Consider the following 13279-nt stretch of genomic DNA (forward strand, 5'->3'; position numbering starts at 1 on the left):
ATGTGCCCGTGTTACAAGATCTGGTCCGAGGGTACAATCGATCGTATCATCGCAGTATCAAGATGGCTCCCGATCAAGTGACTTTAGCCAATAGCGAGGACGTGTGGGAGACTCTTTACGGAAAAAAGAAAAAAGGGAAATTGAAGAAACCGCAACTCAAAGTCGGGGATCGTGTGAGACTGAACAAGAAGTTCCGTCAATTCAAGAAAGGGTATTTACCCGGTTGGACCGAAGAGGTGTTTGTGATACGTCGAGTGCGTCCTGGGAAGGTCACCACGTACAAGGTGGAAGAATGGGACGGCACAGCGGTCGAAGGCACGTTTTACGCGCAAGATTTGCAAAAGGTGGACGTGAAAGACGACGATCTGTTTCGCATCGACAAGATCGTCAAACGAAAAGGGGATAAAGTCTTGGTGCGATGGAAAGGTTGGCCAGTCAAGTACGACAGTTGGGTGGATAAAAAGGGACTGTACGTGACCCAAAAGCCCAAGACGAAAAAATGAAAGACTTTTACGTGCAGTTGCTGAGCAATGCCAGCACCAGCGAGTTCACGGACAACAAGGCCAACAGTTTCAAGAACCGTCTGCCGTATCCGCTCCTGTTTGAATCCGACAAGGAATGGAAAGTGGGATTGGCGAGCGTGTCTTACCCGATTCCTCCGTCACGACCGCATCAAGTACCCGTCCCTCAAGCGCACGACTTTGACGACGACGACTACGTGTTCGGTATGGAGTGGACCATTGAAACGTTCAGGTTGCTAGACGACGGGATTACGTGGCGTCCTTCGCGATACCCCATCACATTTGACGTCTACGGGAAGGAACTGAACCGCGTCCGACACAAAGTGACGAGCGGCAGATCTCTCATGCAATACCTCATCAATCGTTTTCACGAACGCCTGTATCATTACATGGATCATGCGGGTGAAAGTCTACGAGCACCGGACGGGAAAAAATACTACCCCGTGTTCCGATGGGAGGGGAACGATTTGATTATCGACAACACCGACACGTTCCTCGACGAGTCCGGAGACAGACATCGTCCCAGAGTGTATTTTGGTTCTAAACTGGTCAAGAAGTTGGGTTTGATTCGAGAGGAATCGTATTACTCCGTTCACTTGGACGTGAATATGATCAAGATCTTTCCCAACGACAAAGTCCCGTCTGATTTCAAGAAAGACTGGACTGACCATAGCGACAATCGATCTCGCGAATTTTGGAGTATGCTCAGCACCGGTACGTTACAGCTCAGTCCCTATTGCAACTGGCGTTTCAGTTACTTGGACGAGGAATACGCCAAGACCTATCGGGGAGTCGTCGTTCATCCGAACCTCCCTCCGCCTCGCAGTCCTATGTACCTGTATTCGAATGTGGGTCGTAGCACCATCACGGGGAATCGCGTGACGGATCTCTTGAGAGAAGTCCCCCACGACTCGCTCAAGACGACGTACGAACCGACTCAGATTCAATATAAACCCGTGCGCAGCAACGTCTTGGATATAGTGGAGGTGCAATTGGCCGAGAACGACGGAAGACTGGTGGACTTTACCTCGGGCGTGACGTCAGTGACATTACACTTTAAGTATGAATGAGTCTGTCGACGACTTTTACGTGCAACTGATGAGCAATGCCAGCACGAGCGAGTTCCCGGACAACAAGGCCCACAGTTTCAAGAACCGTCTGCCGAACCCGTTGCAGTTGAGAGAGTCGGGATGGAAAGTGGGTATCAGCGACCTCTCGTTTCCGTCCGCGACGCGTAAGATGGACTTGAAATATTCTCTTCTGTTTGAAATCTGGTGGATCAACATGGTGAACGCCTCCATAAACCTATACAGCCGGGTCTCTTCAGCGACGCGAGAGGGCGATTTAGAGTTTACGCCGAGGACCGGTACCGAGTTAATGAACATGATACGAGATCGATACATGCGTAGGATGAGAGATCGAACGGATGCTGACGTGACGATGTACAAGAAAGACAGTCCCAACGAATTGCTGTACACGGTCATGCATCGGGCCGAGCATGGAGAATGCGTCCTGGACAATTCGAGAACGTGCCTCAGCCTCCTGATCAACGGTAAACGCGTCTACCCGCAAATGAACATCGGCATCGAATTGGCCAAGAAGATGAAATGGGTCAAGATGGGAACCTTGCCAAACGGTCGACCGGGTTACGTCTTGGGACCTCACTTGAGGAAAGAATTTCCCAAGGAAGTCGTACCCACGGCCACGGACTTGATCATAGCTCAGAATGACGGGGACGAGACGTTTTACAAGATCGACCCCGACACCTTACATTTGAGTTGTTTCATCAATTGGGTGTTCACGGATTTGGATCGCAGTTACGAAGAGGCGTTCGGTCACGAGCGTCGTTCCTTGTTCGTGTATTCGAATGTGGGACAGAGTATGGTGACGGGAAATCAAGTCACGGACCTGTTGAAACAGGTTCGTTACGATCCGGACGTGATCGACCTTCAACCGAGACACATCCTATATCTACCGGTGCGCACGACCTTTTTGGACATTGTCGAGACGCAGGTATCTGAGAACGACGGACGACTGGTGGACTTTGCGTCGGGCGTGACCACGATCACGTTGCATTTCAAGAAAGGATGAGTAATTTTTACGTCAGCTTACCCAGTCACAGTGGTAAGAGCGAGTTCCCGGACAACAAGGCGAACCATTTCAAGATCAGGTTACCACGTCCCCTACGCCTGAATGGAGAAGGAGGGTGGAAAGTGGGAATGAGTAGCATCGCCATGCCGGATGCGCACGTGACGTTGCCTTCTTTCACCGCTTCTGAGGATAAAACCGTCTTGTCCTCCTTCGCATGGAGACGCGTAGAATCGAGTAGTTATTACAGGTTTGGAGAAGCTTACTTCGACACGGATGACCTCAAAGAGGTATTTTACAACGTGGACGGTGTCGGATTCATGAAATCCATGATCTCCTTTTTCACGCGACAACGCGTCTTCAAGTACTACGGACCCAAATTGGGATCCAAATATGTCACGAATGATGGGAAGAGAACCTACGTCAAGTTCAAGTGGGAAGGTGATGAACTGGTCACGGACAATGAAAACACCTATCGTCCGGTCATACATTTCCCCACGTTCCACGTCAATGTTGAACTGGCTTTAAAAATGGGATGGCTCAAAAAGAACAGCAGTGGTTACGAACTGGGACCTAATTTGCAGTTGGAACTTTTTGACGATGTCGTTCCGGACATCAGCGTCGTCGGGGACGTCCACGACAAGGACGGATCACCTGTCTTTTGGGGTGTCATCACAGATACAGGAGGAAATGGAGATTTTTTAAAACTCAGCATCTATTGCAATTGGCGTTTTCTAAACCTGAACAAAGCGTTCGAGGTGGTGGTGGGAAGCAGTTCGCGTTCCTTGTTCGTCTACTCGGACGTGTGTAGAAGTGGCGTGGTGGGAAATCAAGTCACGGATGTACTGAGAGAGGTCAACTTGATTAGAACAGGTGCGGGTGTTCAGTATTTCGAGCCTTACCACATTCAATATATTCCCGTGCGCAAAGACGTCATTGACATAATAGAGGTGCAAGTGGCTGAGACAACTGGAGAACTGGTGAGATTTGGACCTGGCAATACGATCGTGACGTTACACTTTAAGAAAGAATGATCGGTGGAACGTTGGTACGATTTCATCCCGATAAAATGAGGCAATCCGGAGACGGATTCGGCATGGCTTGGAGAGGTGTCAAGAAACGCGGTCCCGGCATTCTACGAGACTTTATCACCGAGACGGCCACGGAAGGTCTGAAAGGTTTAAATTCGGGCGGCAAAGGAGGAAAGCCCAATTGGAGAGGAGGTCTCGCCGGGGTCAAGAGAGGAGCGAAACGAGCCGTGAAACGTAAAGCAACGCAAGAGATCAAACGGGCGTTGGCGAAAAAAGTGAGGAAAGACCTCTTTGGAGTATGAATCCCATTTACTCGAGGCGCGTGAGACTTATTCCGATACGACGAACGTATAAAGGCGGATCGATCTTCCCGTCCCGATCAAAACGCCCGAACTATCGTTGGGTGCAGTCGGCCCTGAGAAGGAGACGACGACGTAGACGATGACGGACCTCGTGGCTCATGCCCGGTCGGCGGGGGTTCGTAACCCTCGTCTGAACATGTTCAGTACCCCTCCCACGGATGTCAGCATGTCGTCTCGACGTTTGGTGAGAATCAACCCGTTCAATACGGGGATCAACCCCGTGACCTTCCAAGTCGATCCTCAAGAAGACTTTATCGACTTGAACGAGAGTTTCTTCGAAGTGGAATTGACCGTCAAGAAAAGTAACAACACGAATCTGCTGACGGCGGATGTCATGGGACTCGCCAATAATCTGGCCCACACCCTCTTCAAACAGATCAATGTGAGATTGAATGGGACTCTCATCAGCCCCCAGACGGATACTTACCACCTCAAAGCCTACATCGAGACCCTGTTGAACCACGACCGAGACGACGGTGAATCGATCCTGACACCCAGTGGTTGGTACAACTGTCTCGGTGTACCCGACGACGGAGATGCCGATGAATTGACAGCCAACGCGTTGGATTTTACTACTCCTCACGCTGAATATACTGCTTTAACCCAAGATCTCAAGAATGTGGTCCAGGGACGAGCCCAGTTTCTGGACGGAGAAGCCGTGACTTTGAGGTTCAAACCTTTCCTGGAAGTGTTTCATCTCAGCAAATTACTGTTACCTGGCGTGCAGATCCAGATCGACATGTACTTCAATGCCCCAGCCCTGTGGACCATCCGATGGCATGGTAATGATACTCTGAGACTGACTGAAGCCGACGTGAAAGTGAGATTGTTCCTGTCTCAAGTGAGAGTGACTCCCTCGGTGTACCGAGAGATCATGACCAGCCTGAAAGGAGGAAGAGTGGCCACTTACCCCACGGTGAGAGGTGAAATTCGCACTTACTCGCATCCCAACGACAATCGTCATTTCGAGTGCAGCAATCCTTTCCACAATAAATTGCCTAATCGGTTAGTGGTGTTGTTGATGAAACAAACTGCCTTCAACGGAACTGTGACGATCAATCCGTTCAATTTTGGAAAATTCAATCTGGCTTCCATCAAACAATTGGTGAGAGGTGAAGAATACCCCTACGAGACCTTGGAGCTCGATCACGATGGGGACAGTAAAGATCAGAGAGGTTACTACAGATTCCTCCAAGCCTCAGGAGCGTTGTGCAGGGGAAAAGGAAACATGGTCCGAAAAGTGGATTGGGGGGACGGCAAGAGATGCAACATGTTTGTATTTGACAACACGGCCAATGGATGTTTGGACAGTCCAGTGTTGAACCCCAAGCAAGAAGGTGAACTGCGTCTGGTGATCGATTTCGGAGCCAATCCGGGAGAAAACCTGACTATCTTGTTGTACGGCGAATTCGAGAATTTGCTGGAGATCAACGAGAACCGAGTCGTCATCTACGACGTGTACCAATGAGAAGAAAAAATGGAGAAAGTAGCCTTGAATAATATACAATTGGATCATTTGGCCCGGACGAATCCGTCCCTACGCTGTGTCTTTTACGGCACGGTCCCTTGCGATCGGCTTCCCAGGACAGTCCCTCAAGAAGGACCGACCGCTTACATCGTGAACACGGACCCTCACGACAAACCGGGCGTGCATTGGATCGCTTTGTGGGCCGACAAGAACAAGTGCGAGATCCTGGACAGTTACGGTCTACCGTTGGACGCGTACGGAACCGCCGAACCGATCCAAGCATGGTTGGATCGTCATTTCAAGTACCAGATTCACAACGGCAAGAGTCTGCAGTCCCTGTTCAGCCAGAGTTGCGGCGGTTACGCCCTGATGTTCCTGATCGACCGAGCCGAAGGTCGGGACATGAACGAGTTCTTGAATCGTTTTAAGAAAAACGAGTTTGTGGAGAACGATCGTAAAGTAGGACACATGGTAGAACGTCTGATCGTGGACGAGTTGGCCTGGCGCAAGATTTGTAAAACCCCGTGTCACCAGGACACGAGCGGTTCCTTCCGAGGAGTGCGTCATTTGTTATAAAGTAAGCTGTTCGAAATAAAAGAGGTTCATTTTTGAAAAAGAGGTTGTGTGGTAGTCATGGCTCTTCAGTTTCAAGGGCATAGACATTTGGACGACGTGATAGCCAGGTTAGAAAAACGCTATGGAAAAGCGGGCGGAAAGACGCCTCAACCCAGTGAGGCTCATTTCAAGAAAAACCAACCGCCAAAACGACAACTCAATCTGAAAATACTTCAACCCGCCAAAAGACAAGTGTCTTTTCAACCGCCGTCCGTCCTGGACACCGGTGCATTACCGGCGACGGTGACCACGCGTAGGAAACGCAAGAGAGCCGCCCCTGCCATGCCGAAGCTTTCCGAGAAGGAAGATAGGAAAAGAAGAATGAAAAAGAGGCATTGGTACGAGGACAAGTTCGGAGATTTGAGTAAATTCGCCAAGAAAAAACCTCGAAAAAAGAGATCGGCGCCTGCCAAGAAAAAAGGACGTCCCAAGAGAGCCGCTGCCAAGAGGGCCATGGCCAAGATCAGGAGTAGGGCCAAGAAAAAACCCATCTGTTTCAATCGTAAGGTCACCCTATTGGGTCTGTTGAAACGCATCCCGGCCGTCAAGACCCCATTGGCCAAGTTGTTCAGATAAAAACGGAACGTCTCGAGACCCTGTGCCATTTCATGATCATGGAACGACGCAAAGCGTTTCAATTTCACACGCCGTCGAGTTTGTTGATAGCGGGTCCGTCGGGGTGCGGCAAGACGGTGTTCACCACCAAACTGCTCTTGGAGAACGGCGACTTGTTCCAACAGACACCGAAGAGTATTCATTACTGCTACGGATCGTGGCAAGACGGTTTCCAAAAGCTCAAGAAGGGTGGAGTCAAGTTTTACGAAGGCATCCCCGACAGCGAACAGTTACCCCGATGGTTTCCTGGAGGGGGTGTGTTGGTCTTGGACGATCTGATGGACGAGGGTGGTAACGACAAGCGCGTGTTGGATCTCTTCACCAAACATTCGCATCATCGGAACATCACGGTGATCTACCTGTGTCAGGATCTATTCCCCAACGGAAAATTCGCCAAGACCATTTCCAGAAACGCGCATTACATCGCGGCCTTCAAGAACCCTCGGGATCAGTTGGGGATACGAAATTTACTTCTGCAATCGTTTCCCACGCAATGGCAGGAGGTGTTGGACACGTTTCGCAAGGTCACCGATCGACCTTACGGTTACATGCTATTGGATCTTCATCCAGCCAGTCAGGACGATCAACGTGTCCTCAGCCATGTGTTAAAAGACGAAGGATTCGTCCGATGCCATCAGTTTACATCATGTTGAGGAGCGAGGTCGAGTGGTTTCCACTATTCATTCACCTGTGTAAAAACAGGCTCAAATACATCATGAACCCCCACGAGCTGGACTACGAACCGATGAGTCAGGTCACGGAATGCGAGAGTTACCGTCAAGTACGGTCCATCATCAATGCATATAATGGGGAAGGTTTCGATTATTTGGTTCATAAACAACGAGAACTCGCCGAGAAGAAGATAGAAAGAGAAAGGTACATGGATAAAAATGAGCTCTTATGGTAGTGACGATTTCAACTTCTCGGCTCTGGAAGATTATTCGCCTTGGGGGACACCGGCTCGGACGAGTACTCCGATTCCGCCTGCCGCGGGTGTGGGTACGAGTCTGAACACGCCTCCTTCACCGCGATCGTCACTGGCAACACCGCCCCTGCCCAATGTCTCGCCCGTCGGAGTGGGCACCGCTGGCTCGGGTGCACCGCAGACCAACGTCACGGTGGGTGTCGGCAGTGCTGGATCGGTGTCGCGCGCCAATGTCACGGCAGGTGTCGGGGCACCACGAATAACAATGTCCACCCCTTTGGCACGAGCCGTTCGAGGAGGGAAACGACCGAGACGCGTCCCACGTCAAAACACACCAACGTCCTCCAGTGATTCCGGCAGCCGCAGACGAAGTAGCGCTAGTGGTAGCGGCGGTGGAAGAGGCAGAGGCAGAGGCGGAGGCGGAGGAAGTGGTAGTGACTCCACTCCGCCTTCGTCGATTCGATCGGGTCGAGGAGGAGGAAGAAGAAGGAGGCGAGGAGACCGTGTTCTCGACCAAGCCCAGATGCAGCAACAATTGGAAGAGATTTTACGCCAACAACAACAGACGGCCGCGGGTCGTCGCATTGCGGGCATCACGACCATCAACACGATTACGACCACCTATAAAAACGGACAACGTCCTACCGTCACACGCAATTCGACCAGTGTACGTAACTGAGAACAACAACAACCATGAGAAGACGCCGTCGTCGACCGAAAAGGAGAAAGCAATGGGGCGGTGCTCTTGCGAATGCCCTGTCTGCGATGTTACCCATTGGTAAAGGGGCTGCCTTGGGATTGGCCAAAGCGTTGGGTGGTCGCGCCGTGAAAACAGGCATCCGAGCTGGAACGACCGCTGCCATTGGTGGTGTGGGAGTGGGCGTGGGTCGCGGGATCCGAAGACTTGTGAGACTTAAGAAAAGACGACCCCCTCGTCGATGAAAAACCATTCGAATCAAGATGTTGAGGAGTGAAGTCGAGTGGTTCCCCTACTTTTTGCATCTATGCCGATGCTCTCGCTCTTACTGGGATGCGACCAGCATGGATCACGAAGACATGAAACGGATCGCGGACGAGTGCGATAGTTACCGACAAGTCCAGGACATCCTGAACCAATCCGTGGAAACCGCCTTCAAGGACGAGATCTGGGAATACAAGCAACAAGCTAAAAGGATCGAACGTCCCGACAGAAAGTCAGACTACGTTTGGCACTGGTTGGAAAAGAGTCATGAGTACTTCTGTCTGTTTATTGGATGAACCTTTCAACACCGTGGTGGATTTGGATTCCCTGAAACGTTTGGACGTCTTGTACGCTTTCTACCACAAGTATTGGTGGTGTCGAAGGCAGATGTTCGGTTACTACAAGTTGTGTAACGCCATTCTCAACGGACTGGCCTTACTGACGGTGGCCGTGAGTATCGTCTTGGGATCCGTGTGGAAAGATGGGTACACGGTGGTAGGATTGACGGCTTTCGCCACCTTACTGAAAGGATGGAACGATTTCAAGAAGTATTCGTTCAAGATGGACATGGCCCAATTCGCTTACACGACGTACGAAAAGACGCTGACAGAACTCAGGAACTACGCTCTGGGTGGCGTGGAGGAATTGGATGGGTTTTTGACCAAGATGCAAACGTTGGACGACGTGGTGACGGATTTTACATCTCCCACGTACGACCGATACGTTCGAGACTACGCCCTACGATTTAGGCACGTGCCGCTATAAAAAAATGACATCGCGGCCAACCTCTTCATTCAGAACCAACATGCCCAAGAGGTCGAGGAGAAAGAAAGCGTCTTCGAGAAGGCGTAAAACCGCTAAAACCACTAAAAGAAGACGGTACCAAAGGGGAGAAGGGATCGGCACTGTGGTGGCGGGTTTACCCAAGGCGGCTTGGGGTATCACCAAAGGCATAGAAAGCCTGAGAGCCAAACAAGAACGGGCGCATACCAAAAGGATGATGGAACGAATGAGACGAGGTGAAAAAATTCCACACAAGGGCGAAGAGTTCCGATGCTCCATCATGTGAAAATAAAAGGACGAGACTAGCCGACGTACACCTCACTCGTCACCATGACAGCCCGAAGGAGGAGGAGACGAAGAAGGAGACAGAAAGGGGGTGATTTGGCGAGTATGATGAGAGCCGCGGGTATGGGTGCTCTGGCTGGACCCTTCGGTTTAATGGACAGACATATCCATAAGAACAGGGGAAAGATCGAAAGAGTCTTACGCAGGATACCCTTTCAAACGGCCTTCAGGCGACGAGGAAAGCGATAAAAGGAGTACGTCAATCCACTCGTGTGCATAAGTCCACGATGAAGCGGTTACGACGACAACGTCCTTTCCTGACGCGCGTCCTGAAAGAAGCCAATCGGAACAAACGTCAACGGATGTTGCAAATCGCCGACAAAGATCAGATCAACGCCATCAGCGAGATGGTTCTCAATTTGCTGAAAAAGAGGATCCCCATCAACGCAACGACTTATGGGAAACTGAAAAGACATAAAAGGGTTCTGCGCGAAGTGGGTAGACGCAAAAACTCTCTCAAGCGTCGAAGAGAACATCTCCTCACCCAAAACGGAGCGGGGTTCTGGAGCGGTTTGCACGGTTGTTTCAAAGCATGTTGTGTACGGTGAAAGGACGCAGTGAGGACGGTTACCCGCTGGAGGGGATCGACGTCATACCCAATTTCCCACCGAGAGAAGACGAGTCCCACAATACCATTCCTAAACTCGTGCAGTTGTTGCAAGACGCCAATCGTCGCGAAGCCCGATGGAAAGACTCGTACGAGTACTTGAACAAGAGGTACCACGACCTGTATCAAGAATACATGGCTTTAAAGTTCGGTGACTTCTGCCAAACCTGTCAAACGAAACGAGATACCACGCCGCCCGGTGGGTGCATCGAGTTGTGCAGGGAGTGCGGTAAAGGCAAGCGAACCGTTCGAAGTCTCGAACTCGAGTTGGAAAAGAAAGACGAATCCATACGGTACTGGCAAGACTGTTACGAGACGGCCTTGAGAGAATTGTCCGAGTTTCCTGACACGACCTTGAGTCAGAAGGTATGAACGAAGTCATGATGGTGCCCGTTCAAGAATTCAATCGTCTGCAAGATTATTACAAGGGGAAGATCAGCCAGAATGCCTTGTTGAACAAAGCCGGACGTCTGGCCGCCGAAGAACATCTCATCCTGAACGACAAACGCATCCCCGACAGCATGGCCGTTAAGATGACCAAACCCATCGCCTCCGAGGAAGGGAAACTGGTGAAACGTATACGGACGGGTAAAAGCGGTCCCATCTCGTACCAGGGAACGACAGAACCCGAAGGCATGGTCGACGCACCCGTCGAAACTCTGTTGAAACAGATCCTCAAGGGAGTCAACCAACCAGCCGCAGCCCCCGTGATCATCCCGCCACAACCCCTTTCTACGACAGGACTGAAAAAGGAGCTGAAAACCCCCATACCCTCCACGTCAGGTTTTAAAAAGGAGAAGAAAACCCCCAAACCTACCATTCCACCCAAACCAGTCACGCTAGGTAAAACTCCCCTATCGTCCAAGAAAAAAGCACCCATCTCCGATAGAGCCAGACGTGTACTGAAATCACTCGGTATCGACTACGACGACGGTGGTTACAGTCCCAAAGGCAAGGCAAAGAAGTACAAGAAGGCCAAACCGTCAGCCGCAGAAAAGTTACAAGCAGGGTGGGAAGATTTCGAAGACCCCTGGAGAAGGGGACTGGACTATGACTCGGATTAAGAAGAGGAAAAAGGCACCCCCACCCCCGAGGAGAAGTACCCGACGTCGCCGTCGCCAACGAGGGTATGGGATCGACATCCAAAAATGGTTGGCCAAGACTGGGATCGAGTTTCATTGGCCCGGTTATCAGTACATGGGACCTGGTACCAAACTGAAGAAACGTCTGGCGCGTGGAGACCCCGGGATCAATCGTCTGGACAAACTGGCCAAACAACACGACATTGACTATTCCAGGGCCAAGAACTTACAGGACAAATGGAACGCCGACACCAAGATGATCCAGGCCATCGACAAATTACCCGGACGTAAAACCATGACAGAACGCATTGTTAAGAAAATCATGCAAACCAAGAAACGTTGGAAATTGTAAAACCTTTTATTGTTGTAATTAAAAGTTACACACGCTTTGTTGTTTTTCAAAAAAGAGTCTCTTTTTTCTTTAAGACGAAAATAAAATAATGTTCCAATTGATCCATAAGTTCGACGGTGACTGAGAAATGGCAACGGTTCTGTTCTACTGTATCCTCGCGTTCAAACTGCGCGAACCAGCGTCCCATGTCATGAAGCATGGATGACATCTCGTCAAGCTCACTAGCTATTTCCACGATCATCTTTTCCATTTCTTGTTCTTTTCGTACTCGTTTCACTCGGTTTTCTTCTGCGACTCTCCTGTTTTTTCCTGATTTCCGAAAGTCTCCGTTTTACAGGATCCTCGGGTTCCGCTAACATGCGTTCTAACTCTGCTGCCAACCCTTCATCAGGCTCAGAGTCAGAGTCAGAGGAGGAGGAGGAGGAATAAGACAACCGCCTCCCACGGCGTTGCGGTGGGGGTAATGCCAGTGGTGCTGCAGTGGTAATGGTGGTACTAGTGTTGGTTAGTGGTAGTGTTGCAGTGGTAATGGTGGTACTGGTGTTGGTTGGTAGTAGTGTTCCCCTGAAATCCCTCAGCTCAACCCGACCTCCCAACAAACCCCGAAGAATTTCATCCGGATCGTAATCATGCTCTTCCCACTGTCGTGTTGCAGGTAAACGGGAGCGACGTTTGCGTTCCCTATAACGATTCAACGCGTCGCGCACCATGTCACGCATCTTGTACCGTGCACGATACCGTCTTTTCTGCTCGCGAACTTTCTCCGGATTTCTTTTCTTCCACTCTCGCACGAACTCTCTTCTTCTCACTCTCTGTCGTTTCAATGCTTCAGCGGAGCGGGCAGGCATGGTCTTCCGTAATGGACGCTCATACAAGTTCTAAAATGGGCGTGGAGAATAATCGTGCTCTATCTATCTACTATATCTCTCTATATCTCTATATCTACTATATCTCATTTAAAAGAGCATAAAAAATACTCTCTAGAAAAAAAGTTTTCCTTCATGGAAGCTAATAGTAATTTTTAAACAATTTAAATAAATTAAACTTCACAAAAAAAATCTCGCAAAAAAAAAAAAAATAAATAAATAAATAAATCTCGCAAAAAAAAAAAAAAAAAAAAAAAAAAAAAAAAAAAAAAAAAAAAAAATAAATCTCGCAAAAAAATCTCGCAAAAAAAAAAAAAAAAAAAAAAAAAAAAAATAAATCTCGCAAAAAAAAAAAAAAAAAAAATAAATCTCGCAAAAAAATCTCGCAAAAAAAAAAAAAAAATAAATCTCGCAAAAAAATCTCGCAAAAAAAAAAAAAAAAAAAAAAAAAAAAAAAAAAAAAAAAAAAAAAAAAAAAAAATAAATCTCGCAAAAAAATCTCGCAAAAAAAAAAAAAAAAAAAAAAAAAAAAAAAAAAAAAAAAATAAATCTCGCAAAAAAATCTCGCAAAAAAAAAAAAAAAAAAAAAAAAAAAAAAAAAAAAAAAAAAAAAAAAAAATAAATCTCGCAAAAAATCTCGCAAAAAAAAAAAAAAAAA

At 49.0% G+C, this 13279-nt stretch overlaps 5 protein-coding genes across 5 annotated transcripts in view; 3 read left to right on the plus strand and 2 right to left on the minus strand.

Annotated features, from left to right (window-relative positions):
* Positions 1 to 13279, minus strand: part of LOC110059432 (uncharacterized) — a 439844-nt gene that overhangs the window by 167023 nt on the left and 259542 nt on the right. The window lies entirely within an intron of this gene.
* LOC149102461 (uncharacterized) lies at positions 403 to 1687 on the plus strand. Its single transcript, XM_089275513.1, has one exon. The coding sequence runs from the start codon at positions 500 to 502 to the stop codon at positions 1589 to 1591; it is 1092 nt and encodes a 363-aa protein (XP_089131639.1). The 5' UTR covers positions 403 to 499; the 3' UTR covers positions 1592 to 1687.
* Positions 4080 to 6387, plus strand: LOC149102462 (uncharacterized protein F54H12.2-like). Its single transcript, XM_089275512.1, has one exon. It carries the CDS (start codon positions 4082 to 4084, stop codon positions 5468 to 5470), a length of 1389 nt encoding a protein of 462 aa, XP_089131638.1. The 5' UTR covers positions 4080 to 4081; the 3' UTR covers positions 5471 to 6387.
* Positions 8847 to 12906, plus strand: LOC149102463 (uncharacterized). The gene has a single exon (XM_089275519.1). It carries the CDS (start codon positions 8854 to 8856, stop codon positions 9349 to 9351), a length of 498 nt encoding a protein of 165 aa, XP_089131645.1. The 5' UTR covers positions 8847 to 8853; the 3' UTR covers positions 9352 to 12906.
* LOC149102464 (uncharacterized) lies at positions 11977 to 12603 on the minus strand. Its single transcript, XM_089275518.1, has one exon. The coding sequence runs from the start codon at positions 12601 to 12603 to the stop codon at positions 11977 to 11979; it is 627 nt and encodes a 208-aa protein (XP_089131644.1).

The sequence above is a fragment of the Orbicella faveolata genome, unplaced genomic scaffold, assembly GCF_042242905.1.
Source record: "Orbicella faveolata isolate gen_17 unplaced genomic scaffold, um_ofav_v1 contig_36, whole genome shotgun sequence".
NCBI classification, from domain to species: Eukaryota; Metazoa; Cnidaria; class Anthozoa; order Scleractinia; family Merulinidae; genus Orbicella; species Orbicella faveolata.